Raw genomic sequence first — 12,496 nt, 5'->3', positions numbered from 1 at the left:
TCTCCATACTAACTTCTTGATTTGCTCTCATTTTTTGTTCCTTCCATATTCTTCTTTCATTTGGTATCATTGTTCATGTAATTTTATTATTATGTGCAAGAAGAAATTGATGTCTAAAATGTTTGTACAATTGTTACCACCAAAAAAAAAGTACATCTTGCAACCAATAGATTTGGTTTTTTTTTTCAAATGTTTAAATATTATGATATACAAATAAAAAATAATTAAATTCAGATGAGCGTTTTTATTAATATTTAAAAATGAAAAATTTCAACATACCTGATGAGATACGAACCCACAACTTTCTGTACGAGGGATGTACCTTAACCATTACGCTATGCCATTAGTCTGTACACTACTCAATTCTAAAGCTCTAGAGCAACATGCAAAATCTGACTTTTTTCATAAATTACTCACAAATAAGGGCCCACCAGGGCGAGATACATGGAACACAAAGCTACGTCTCTGAACAGAACATTTTTTTTAAAAAAAAGAAGAAGAAGGAGGAGGAGGAGGAGGAGGAGGAGGAGGACAGGAAAAAAAAAAAAACAGTCCCACCCCTGTGGACCTGCCTTCCTCTTAAGGCGGCTATCCCCAGCCCCTACAACCAATGTTAAATGCTCTTTTCCTTTCCTAGAACATTGTAATGTTATGCCTTGATATTTAACTGATGTGGCTGTGTCAAGCAGCAAACCACTATAACACTGTACTTTAGTTACACGATTGTTTTTCCTATTCATCTACATTGACTTACGTTTTTCTACATTTGAAACAAGCTGCCATTCATCACACCAGATAAAAATTATTTAAGTCTTCCTGTATCCTTCTAGTCACTCAACAACAATTCTTTCCCATATGCTATAGCACAATCAACAAATGGTCATGTATTGCTGTTCACCTTATCTGTTTAGGAGAACAAGAGCAGTTCTATCTTAAGTCCCTGGTGCTCTTCTGACAATACCATTGTCTGATGAACCCTGGCCATCAAGGACAATGAACTGGATTCTATTAATTACGAAGTCTTCGAGCCAATTTCATATCTGACAAGCTATTCTAGATGCCTGGACCATGTTAACAGTCTGCAAAAGAAAACTTTTCGGAAATCCACAAATACGTAACCTGCCTGTTGCCCTTCATTCATGCTTCGCAGAATATCATATGAGCACAGGAGAGAGAGTTTCATATGTTTAATGCTTTCTAAATCTGTGGTGATTTGTGTACAGAAGCTTTTCTATCTGAAAGAAATTTATCATATTTGAACTTCAAACATTCTGCAGCAAACCAATGTTAACAATAGTGGTCTGCAATTTTGCATAACCACTCTTTTACCCACATTATATTCAGTTTTTACCTGTGTTTACCCAGTCTCTTGGGACTTTGCAATAGGTGAGAGATTTCTGTTAAATGCAACCAATGTAAGAGGCCAATGCAATGGAGTACTCTATGTAAAGCCAAATTGCAATGCCATTCGGACCTGGTGACTTATTTGTTTTTATCTCTTTCAGTTGCTTCTATATTCCAGGGATGCCTGTTACTACGTCCTTTCCTGAAGTCTGTGCAAGGGTGAAACAACAATATGTCTGCGTGAATAATTTATTGAACATGAAATTTATACTTCATCTTTCCTTTTGCTACCTTTACTACTGCCACATCAGACTAGTCAATAAGTGACTGGGTAGAAGCCTTTGACCCACATACTGATTTTACATACAACCAGCATTTTCTCATGTTCTCGGCAAGATCTTTCACTAAAGTATGATGGTAGTAGTTGTATGCTTTGTGCATCAATGTTAAAGAGCATAAACACAGAGAAAGGACTATTTTTAAATGAGAAATTCAGATACGAGACTTCCTACACCACTGAGGTGGTTGCAACTATAGTGACAATAATCCAGTTAAATTCAAAAAGATCGGTGCTGTATCATAAAGTAACTTGGTTCACGTACCTGACTTCTGTAACTTTTTGGTTAAGTATCAGGAGTTTTTGTAACTTCCATGCATTTCTTACAATTTCTGATCATTCTTAAAAATGGGATTGTACAGTACTTGTTTGAAAGTCAACGTTAGGATAATGGAACATTTAACTCCTTAAGGGCCATTTTTGTAAATGACTTCCATAAATGCTTCCAGGATAAGGACAGCTAAACTAAGCCTTCTTCAGGACTTGAAGTGGACCATAGCCACCACATCCTCCACAAACAAAGTATTCATTCAATAAATTTATGAGTTTTTCACATGTGATAAACTGATAATAATTTTAAAAACGACCTACTGTTGGGTTACAAACACTGATTTAATACTATGTATATTTTACAGTTTGTGGACATAACTTGTTATGTCCATATAAAATACGAGAAACCTCACTCAAGGAGTTATTTTATTGACTAATAACTGAACTGCATATTGTCATCTAAATTAATTCTCTGACTGCAAATTCTTTGACATCAGCTGTATTAGGTATGGATTTACTACCTGTTTAGCACCAGACAGGGACTAACTGATTTCCCAGGTCTGGCACAAATTTTCACGATGCTATTAGGTAGTAAGTCTATAACGAATACCGCTGATGTCAAGAAATTTGCTGTCAATGAATTTCGAAATATTTTGTACAGCTGTGGATCATCAACAGTGTCTGTTCTTTCAGACATGCATGTAAATATGCTTATATCATGTTTGCAGTACAGAACACCCGATTTAGTACCAGTGCAGGATTTTGTGTGTGTGTGTGTGTGTGTGTGTGTGTGTGTGTGTGTGTGTGTGTTTTTTGTTTTAATGGCCAGAATAATTCCCCACCACCTTCGGGGAGGGGGGAGGAACCAAGGCTTGTTCCCTCTGAGCATGACAAAGTCCAACCGAGTCAAAATTCTTTACCACCAAAAATGTGTGTACATAAAAAGGAAACAATTACCTTCCCTTTGCGCTTAGCTGTCTTAACATCATCCTGTTCATCATCTGGTGCTTCATCCAAGTCATCACTCATGTCATCATCATCATCCATATCAACTTCTTCCTGAGCCAAGAATTCAAAACTTGACATAACTGCAGCTTCCGTATCAAGAATCATTGCTTCTGTCAAAGACGGAGGAGCCTACAAAAGAATAATTTTGTACAGTGTCATGCCACAATCACCAGAAATTACAAAATGAAGATGAAATACGATACAAAGGAATATCACTAAATCAATTAGTCTCCAAAATACTGTTGGCTCACAACAGCACCTGTAAAATAATTCATCACTATAATCTTTTATGTTCATTTTTATTACAGCAACATGAAACAGTTTTGATGTGGTTGTTTAGGTGCATTTCCCATTGTCTCTACAGGCTCAGTCAAGATCAAACAATACAGTCAGAATGGCAGGCAGATTTATGTATTCTCGGTATTCGAGGATCTGCTATGCTACACAATATTTCCATACAAACTGACAAGTCACAGCTTCCAAAGCCATACAGTTACAAGGATTATCCTTAAACTAACATTACATGTTGGAATATCTTGGGGGGAAGTTGGTACCACTGCCATGTAGTGGGAAGCCAACGGAAGGAATCAGCATTCCCAACAAATTGTAGCTCATCGATTAGCGTTGTGGTGACTGATAGAAATGAGTGTTCTCATTCCTGCTGCCACCAACTGTGAAGCGCGTACTGTAATTCGCTACCTAAATGCTAAAGGCATGGATGCCACTGTGATTCATCATGAAATTGTTTCAGTTTAAGGAGATGACGTAATGTCACGGCAGCACGTGACGAAATGGGTACGGAATTTCAATTTTTGGAAGGACAGAAATTCACAACGAAGATGGAAGCAGAAGGCCATCTGTTGTGACCGATGATGAGGTGCAGAAAATTGAAGATAATCATCTATTTGATCGCCATTCGGCAATTTATGACCTGCATGCAGTCTGTCCAAACATTTCAGGAATTATTGTTCGTAAAATCTTAAATCGACAAAATTATCGCAAGTTGTCTGCATGATGAGTGCCCTGGATGTTTACCAGAGCACACAAAATGAACAGAGTTATTGCCACTCACAAATTTCTCGATCATTTTAAGACCGAAACGGTGATGCTTTTCCCAAACCTGTAGTGACAGGAGATGAAACTTGGGCTGATCACCATACTCCAGAGAGCAAACAACAATGTGGTGGCGCCGTACTCTTTCTCCTTCAGCCAAAAAATTCAAAACTCGACAAATAGTGAGGAAAATCATGGTGTCAGTGTTTTGGGAGAGAAAAGGGATTCTGCTCATTAACTTTTTGGAAACAGGCGAAATAACAAATGCTGCAAGATACTGTGAGACCACGAAGAAACTTCGCAGAGCCATATAAAACAAACATCGCAGGATGGTCACAATGGGAGTCTGTCTCCTTCATAACAATGCAAGTTTGCATATCACTCATGCAAGACAGGAGTTGTCAACTTCATTTGGCTGGGAAGTGTTAAGCCACCCTTCTCACAATCCCGATCTCACACCTAGCAACTTTAATCTGTTCACTAAATTGAAGGAACATTTTCGTGAAAAACACCTTTCTGACAATGGAAAGGTGAAAATTGAAGTCAAGAACTGGCTGAAAACGGCAGCAGGAATGTCTATGACATAGGAATCAAAAATCTTGTCCCACAGATGACAAAATGTATTGAGGTAAATAGTGATTATGTGGAAAAATAATGCAAGACCTTCACTACAATGCATGTAAATTTTGTTTTACTTTTTTTTGTACTTCAAAAAATTCTTGTAACCTTACTTTCCAGATTAGCCTTTTAATTCATTTCTCACTGGAAATGAAGTATTCCACTAGAGCTGGTCCTATAACTGTGATGATTTCTTTCTGTTTCAGTCGCACTGTCAAAAAACAGTTTTCAGGTGACATTTTTATTTCGGTGGCTGTGTATACTATGATTGATGCTGTAGATTACTCTTCTGTTAATAGCAATATGGAGCCTCACGAAGCTTAATATCCATTTTTGACAGATGAATCGCCAGCAACAGTGTCAGATACCTCACTTCATGAGCTGTCTGAAATTTAATCACAGATATTGGTACAGAGTATGTATGTCACCACTTCTCACTATTAATCAAATACTGGTGATAGATATGTCTTCCATCACTAATATTTTAACCAGTGGTTTCTGGCATAAGTTCACTGCACAAGAACAAGCCAAGCATCATGCCAGGAGATGTTGCCTGATACACTGCAGAGCATCAGCCTCAATGGAAAAAGCCCTGTACTCTAGCACTTAAAGAGACTGCTAGAAACAACACTGCATTGCATTTAATGTTTAGTGCACAAGTCTATAATTTCACAACACTGATGTAACTGAATTATCTTTAATAAAATATCTTTGATTGTATTACATTGTAAAGGCATTATTGAATATGCAGCCCCCACACGGCAGCAATCAATGAAAGTATACAATTTCTGTAAAAATTTGAATGACTTTTTTTGCATTAGCCTGAATCAATTTCTGCAATCACACACTCCATTTAGTTCTTTAACTGAGGAATCTGATTTCCTTTTTTCAATAACCACTTGACTTCATGTAACCTCACACAAACCAGTCGCATGGCGGCATGTAGCAAGATCTTTGTGGCCAATTCTGGTCTCCAAGATAGGCGATATGACACATGACCCTGAAATTTCTCCTGCAACAATGAGCATGATTAACTTGCAAGTGGTGCCATCTAGCTCAAATCACTTTTTTTTCAGTCTATTCCCTCCAACTGGAGCCGAAAGAGACATTTACCATATGAGATAATGTATGCCACTCGTGTCACTGCATTACCAGTGGAATACTCAAAAAGTAGGACCTAGTCACTAGTTGGTTAACAGGAGCAAGAACAAGATTGTGGCAATGTGAATCAACAGAACACTCACTCCATTTGACACACAGAAAGGAGGATGAAGACTAAAAATGTGAATTTCACATATCCTGGTAGTGATGTGGCAAGTGATGGGAGGACCAACCTTGGGGTTCTGAGCAGGGTAGTCAAACACGCCAAACTCTTCAGTCTGCTATGAAGACTTCCCTGGGATAAGTACATTCCTCTAAGAGCTAAACAGACCTGCTCAAAAGTTTTTTTCTGTCCATCACGTTCTCAAGTCGGCAGAGTGTAATGTCACTACCCTTGTGGGGGAGATACGGCAGTCACCCTAGTTCTGTGTTTTAACCAATTAAGGCCAATTGTGTGAAGCAGTTCATCTTAGATCAGCACAAGATATGAAAATCTGCTATGTATAAATGTCGATCTCAGAGTATTTCACTATGAACAAGGATCAGCTTTGGCCATCAAAATTACAGCAGCAACTTCACAACCCAGTAACACTACAAAATTACTGATTTTATTTTGGGCAAATAGAAGCTGAGAAGAAGGGATAAAGAAATTACTGTTAAAAGTTTTCAAATAATATTTTTTACCTCTAAAGCCAATCTAACACAGTAAGGTCTACCTTAAGTTTGCTAGATGTCAAAACTGACTGCCAGGAGGGGTGGCAGCTAGCTCACATTCTGAACCTCTCACACAGTGTAAGATTTAGCACAGAAGCTAGCAGGCATGCTCGACTGCAAGAACAGCAATACATACAAGCCGGCTGATCTGTAATCTTTCTCAATCAATTTTAAAGAAACTGTTTGGTGAAAAAATTTAATTCTCACATATCTTATAACTTCATTCATCAGCTTCACAATAAAACTGACTACCATTTCATCAATTGTCAAAGTTACTGCGATATTTCAAGATTAAGTGAACTACTGGAAGAATTTCTACAGATTTGCTACGAAAAACAGGGATCACTATGAATTTGTGTTTGGTGCATTTTAGGTCTTGTGTTGCTGCTTATGAAATGTAGCGAACATACTGAATCATTCTCCAAAGTTTAAAGGATACTGCCGTCTGTTTCTGATCGAGAAACTGGATTTTATGTAAAGCACTCTGCCCCCAAATACCCACACTAGTGAAAAAGCCAAATATTAATACATTCCTCTTACCTCTTAAACAGTTTGAGATATCTACACAAGATTTTGGCAAATGATAGCACCCAAAGAGGAGGGTATTTTGCCATTTGATTAATATGCTAACTTCACTATCTACAACATTCCAGAAACTACAGATGTTTTTCAATGAAATAATGTAATTTTTATGGGCCATCGATAGATGGTCAAACAAAAACTGCTCTGGATTTTGCAACAATATCGCTGGAAAAGTGGCACATCTATTTTTATACCGAGAACGGGCTTTTCTCATAAGCTATTGACCTGTCTTTCCCTTAGTTGCTAGTTTAATAATATACTGTTTGAAGTGTCTACCACAATTTTAACTGCTTTAGAATGTTAATGAGATGAATATTTGTAAACTTCACTGTGTTTTGGCAAAAGAAGCAGATTTTAACATGGTGACATGTGAAGTTACATATTACCAAAAACTCTTCACTAATAACTTATCTCTGAAGAAAAAAGGATCTGAATAAGAAGTCTAGGAAACATAAATTACTATTTCTGTTGAAATTTCAGTAGAATCCCGTATTCTGTGTATTTTTAATAATGAATGACTGGTACTGAACTAGCCACAGAAAAAATATGAAAATATTTCAGTTTGCAGAACCCTGTCAGGTACCAGTTAAGGTGTACAGAGATTATAGATTATCAATCTCTCTTACAAACTAAAAAATGTTTTTCAAAAAGTACAATTCTTCACTCTGTACAGGGATAATAATGAAGAGACAGTATACTATGTATTACTGTTTTCATATTTCTCAGATAATCGGAATGTAAGAATAATATCCTCTGACCAGTTTCAATATGAATCGTTCATTAACGAAAATATATTGGGTTATACAATGAGATGACAGAAGTCATGGGGTACCTCTTAACATCGTGTTGGACCTCCTCTTGCTCGGCATAGTGCAGCAAATCATCTTGGGTTGGGCTCAACAAGACGTTGCACTAGATATTGAGCGAAGCTGCCTCTAAAGCCAGCCATAATTATGAAAGTGTTGCTGGGTAGGATTTTATAAACGAACTGACCTCTCGATTACGTCCCGTAAATGTACGATGTGATTCATGATGGGTGACCCGAGTGGCCAAATTATTAACTCAAATTCTCCAGAAAGTTTTTCAAACCAATTACAAACAATTGCAGCCCATGAATATCGCACATTGTCGTCCACAAAAATTCCATCGTTGCTTGGACACGAAGTCCATGAATGGCTGCAAATGGTCTCCAAGTAGGTGAACACAACCATTTCCAGTCAATGTTTGGTTCACTTGGACCAGATGATCCAGTCCAATCCAGGCAAAACCAGCCCACACCATTATGCAGCCACCACCAAATTGCACAGTGCCTTGTTGACAACCTGGGTCCATGGCTTCGTGTGGCCTGCACCACAGTTCTTACCTACTGAAATTGGGCCTCATCTGATCATGCCACAGTTTTCCAGTCATCTAGGGTCCAACTGATATGGTCGCGAGACCTGGAGAGGCACTGCTGGTGATGTGATGCTATTAGCAGAGGAACTCTGCGTCAATCATCTGCTGCCACAGCCCATTAACGTCAAATTTCGCCACACTGTCCTAATGGATACATTCGTCGTATATCCCAAATTGATTTCTGCTATTATTTCACGGTTGCTTGTCCATTACCGACAACAACCTTGTTAAGTGAAAGTCATCGGCGCTTGCTTCGTCCGTGGTCAGAGGTAATGCCTGAAATCTGGTATTCTTGGGACACACTTGACACTGCGGATCTTGAAATATTGATTTCCCTAACGATTCCTGAAAAGGACTGTCCCGTGCTTCTAGCTCCAACTACCATTCCATGTTCAAAGTCTGTTAATTCTCATCATGTAACAATAATCACATCAGGAAACTTGTCCCATGAATCACCCGAGTACAAATGGTAGCTTGGTCAATGCACTGTACTTTTACACCTTGTGTATGTGGTACTATCGCCATCTGTATATGAGCATATCTCTATCCCATGACTTGTCACCCCAGAGTAAGTAGAGCACTTTGTCATGGCGAAAGCTTTTGCCCGATTTCTTAGTTTTTAAAAGCTATTTCAGTACATTTTTTGCTGTTTTAATATCATTGTATCAATTATTTCACTAAATTTTATTTCCACTTTTCACCAAAGAAAGCTAAAGGAAAATTTACGTAAATTCAAAAAGCATGAAAATCATGTGTCCAGTGAGAATATTTACATTAAACTATAAATGCTTAAAAATATTTACCCTTCCACTTTAAGAAGTAGGACCTAGCCTATGTACATAATCTACAAATCAGTCTGAAAGAGATACCATAAATTCCATATTACCGCAATTACAGCACTTCTCCTGTCAATATAACAATATGTTGAAAATGACCTCTCCCCATCAGCATTACTGACTCGAATCCAAAAAGCCTACACTGCAGCTTCCACAAAATGCTCATACTCTGATTTCATGGAAAGAAGAATAGCAATCACATCAACATCTTCACCTTCCCTATAAGAAATAGCAACTAAATCCCTAAACACTGTGTATGGTTCACAAAATTCTGATGCTGAAGGTTCTTGTAGAATTGGAATTCACTTCATTAACTGAGAGACTTCAAAACTGTGTAAATCACCTTTCATTACGTTTGTTGGATCAAACAAATTACTGATAGAAGGAATGACAATCTTTCCTACGTCACACTCCATTAAATGGTGAAGGGGCACTAAGCTGACACTGTCTAACATGAATTGGTGCTATCTTAAAGCTCTCTAATGTCACCAGCAAGTTGCAGCCTTTTGAGCGATGCTTGACAAGAAAAATAGCTAGGCGCTGATTTTTTTACTGTACTGGAGGTCAATGTTTTAAAATAGTTCACAGCGCCATCTTCAACAGTTTCAACTAATTCTATCGTATCACTGAGATATTCTCGATGTTTGAACACAATTGAAGAAATAGAATTATCAACTTCCTTGTCTTCAAAAATACCCCTGCAAAAGTTCGATTGTCATTTGCGCCAATGTAGCAAGTACAGAAAGTGTATTCAATCTGACTGCAATTTCCATGTAACTGAAGTGATTGATATGAAAAAATATGGGTATTAGTTCAATTATGGGGCTTCTGTTCACCAACATAGCGACACACAGCATCACGGCCAACAGGCACATATGTAAATAAATGGTTGTAAACTTAGTTACATCCTCCCTGAACTTCACACTGGAAAACATTATAAAATCCAGACATATGACAGTTTGGTTAGGTTGACAATATTTTGAAAAAGTAAGTTGCTACTCACCACAGAGCGGAGATGCCAGTTCACAGAGAGGTACAACAAAAAGACTGTCAAACAAAGCTTTGACAGTCTTTCGTTGAACCTATCTGTGACTCAACATCTCCGCTGTATAGTGCGTAGCAACTTTCCTTTTTATAATATTGCCATTATTTCATTCTGGATTTTCTATTGTTTTGTTACGTTGAGTAAGTTATTATTTCTACATATTATAATTTTTGCCACTTGACAGATGGCAACAAAGAAAAGGCCAAATTTTGCTCGTTCACAAGGTCTCAGTCTCATTCTTGCTATAAAATTAAGAATAGTTATTGCGACAGGATGGTGGGTTCGAAGCAACATGAAGGAATTATCTTCCCTCCCAGCTACATTTTGTTACACAAAACTGCATTTGTTCGTTTTTGGTAACACTAGGAAAACAGCTGCTCCGAAGCCACACAATCTGACACTAATGTAAGTTAAACACATTTCTTCCCCTCCAAAAAAATTAATATTACAAAAACACAGTACACATTTTCTCACCCTCTCCCTCAGCTTTGGATGAGCAACTCAACTTTTTCTAGCGGAATATTAGCTCAACAAAAGCTTGAGTTGTTAATAAAATGAATTTTTCTTTATTGGTTTTTGCTCATTTTGGTATTACACTGACATCTCTGAGCAACTTGTCTTTTGACACCTATCATCGTTAGTGCCTCTTCCTTATTCTTCTTATGTAAAGGACTGTTGTTAATAGGTTTTAGGCACAAGTGCTTTCTCTGCCACTAACACATTGCAGTATTTGCACTTAATACCTTTCTAGTTTTTTCAAACATGTAAAATCATTCTGATGAAAATTCCTTTTCTCGAGAAAAAAACTATCACTACCATACTTGTTAAGATTTACTGTAAGTATCAACATAAAAGGTGAAAATCAAACAACGGAAAATCTAGGATGAACTGTAACAATATTATGAAAAGGAGGTGCCGAGTCGCAGGTAGGCACAACAAAAAGTCTAACAAATAATGCTTTCGGAAATTAAGGCCTTCGTCAATAATAGATGTAGACACACACGCACGCAAACACAACTCACACACCCGACTGCAGTCTAAGGCAACTGAAACCACACTGCGAGCAGCAGCACTTGTGCATGTTGGCAGTGGCAACTAGGTGGGGGTAAGGAGGAGGCTGCGGTGGGGAGGGGGAGGGATAGTATGGTAGAGGTGGTGGACAATGAAGTGCTGCAGGTTAGACAGACGGCAGGGGACTGGTGGCGGTGGGCAAAAGGGGGGAGGGGGGGGGGGGGGAGGAAGTAGCGGAAAAGGAGAGAAGTAAAAAGACAGTGTGACAATGGAATGATGACTGTAGTGCTGGAATGGATGGGTAAGGACAGTGACTGACTAAGGCTCCCATAAACCTCCTGGCCTGACCCTTCGTTAGTCACTGTCGTCACCCATTCAGCCCCTTCCCTGTTCCCATTCCAGCACTACACAGCCGTCATTCCACCATCACTCAGTCTTTTTACTTCTCTCTTTTTCTGCTACTTCCCCCCCCCCTGCCCCTCCCCACTACTTCCCCCTCCCTGCCACTGCCCTGCTGCAGCACTTCATTGTCCGCCACCCCTACCATACTATCCCTCTCCCTCCCCATTCCAGCCTCCTATCCTTAACCGCACCCAGTGCGTGTGTGTCTACACTATTGTTGATGAAGGCCTTAATGGTCGAAAGCTTTACTTGTGACAGTCTTTTTGTTGTGTCTATCTGCAACCTGGCACCTCCACTATATGGTGAGTAGCAACTTTCCTTTTCATATACAGGGTGAAAAATTATTTAAACCAACAACCTCTGGGAGGTTTCAAGGGACACCGGAACAAATATTTTTCTCTAAGGTCATTTTCCAGGGAAGATTTTTTAAACTGGTAGAGGGAGTTTTCTTTGGATGAAAATTAATTAAGCTTAACTCTTGGAGGTTGTATGGTGCAATGGAAACACATTAGAAAATGTGTGTTCTGTGAGGACAAAAAGTAACGCAAACAAGTTAATTCTTAGTTGTGTTGAGACAGCAACCAGTCACAAATTTATTTGCAGTTCCTTTATTCAAAAGGTACCATTACCAAGAAACAACAACATTGCCACAATTATAACAACTACAGTAGAGGTTCAAAAATGTCTCTACTGACCTGTAAACGAAGGTTACAATGGTGGGCCATGTTCTGTCTAAAAAGTTCAAAGGTTGCAGCAGCCTCCTTAATTCCTGCTGCTGCT

At 38.6% G+C, this 12,496-nt stretch overlaps 1 protein-coding gene across 3 annotated transcripts in view; it reads right to left on the bottom strand.

Annotated features, from left to right (window-relative positions):
* The window catches only part of LOC126194649 (striatin-3), a 122,511-nt gene that overhangs the window by 59,659 nt on the left and 50,356 nt on the right, over positions 1-12,496 (bottom strand). For all 3 annotated transcript variants that reach the window (XM_049932833.1, XM_049932834.1, XM_049932835.1), the window contains exon 5: positions 2,909-3,088. In XM_049932833.1, the coding sequence (XP_049788790.1) occupies positions 2,909-3,088 (180 nt within the window). The remainder of the gene's footprint in view (positions 1-2,908; positions 3,089-12,496) is intronic.

This window comes from Schistocerca nitens, chromosome 7, assembly GCF_023898315.1.
Source record: "Schistocerca nitens isolate TAMUIC-IGC-003100 chromosome 7, iqSchNite1.1, whole genome shotgun sequence".
Classification (NCBI taxonomy): Eukaryota; Metazoa; Arthropoda; class Insecta; order Orthoptera; family Acrididae; genus Schistocerca; species Schistocerca nitens.
This window is presented reverse-complemented; position numbering and strand designations above follow the sequence as displayed.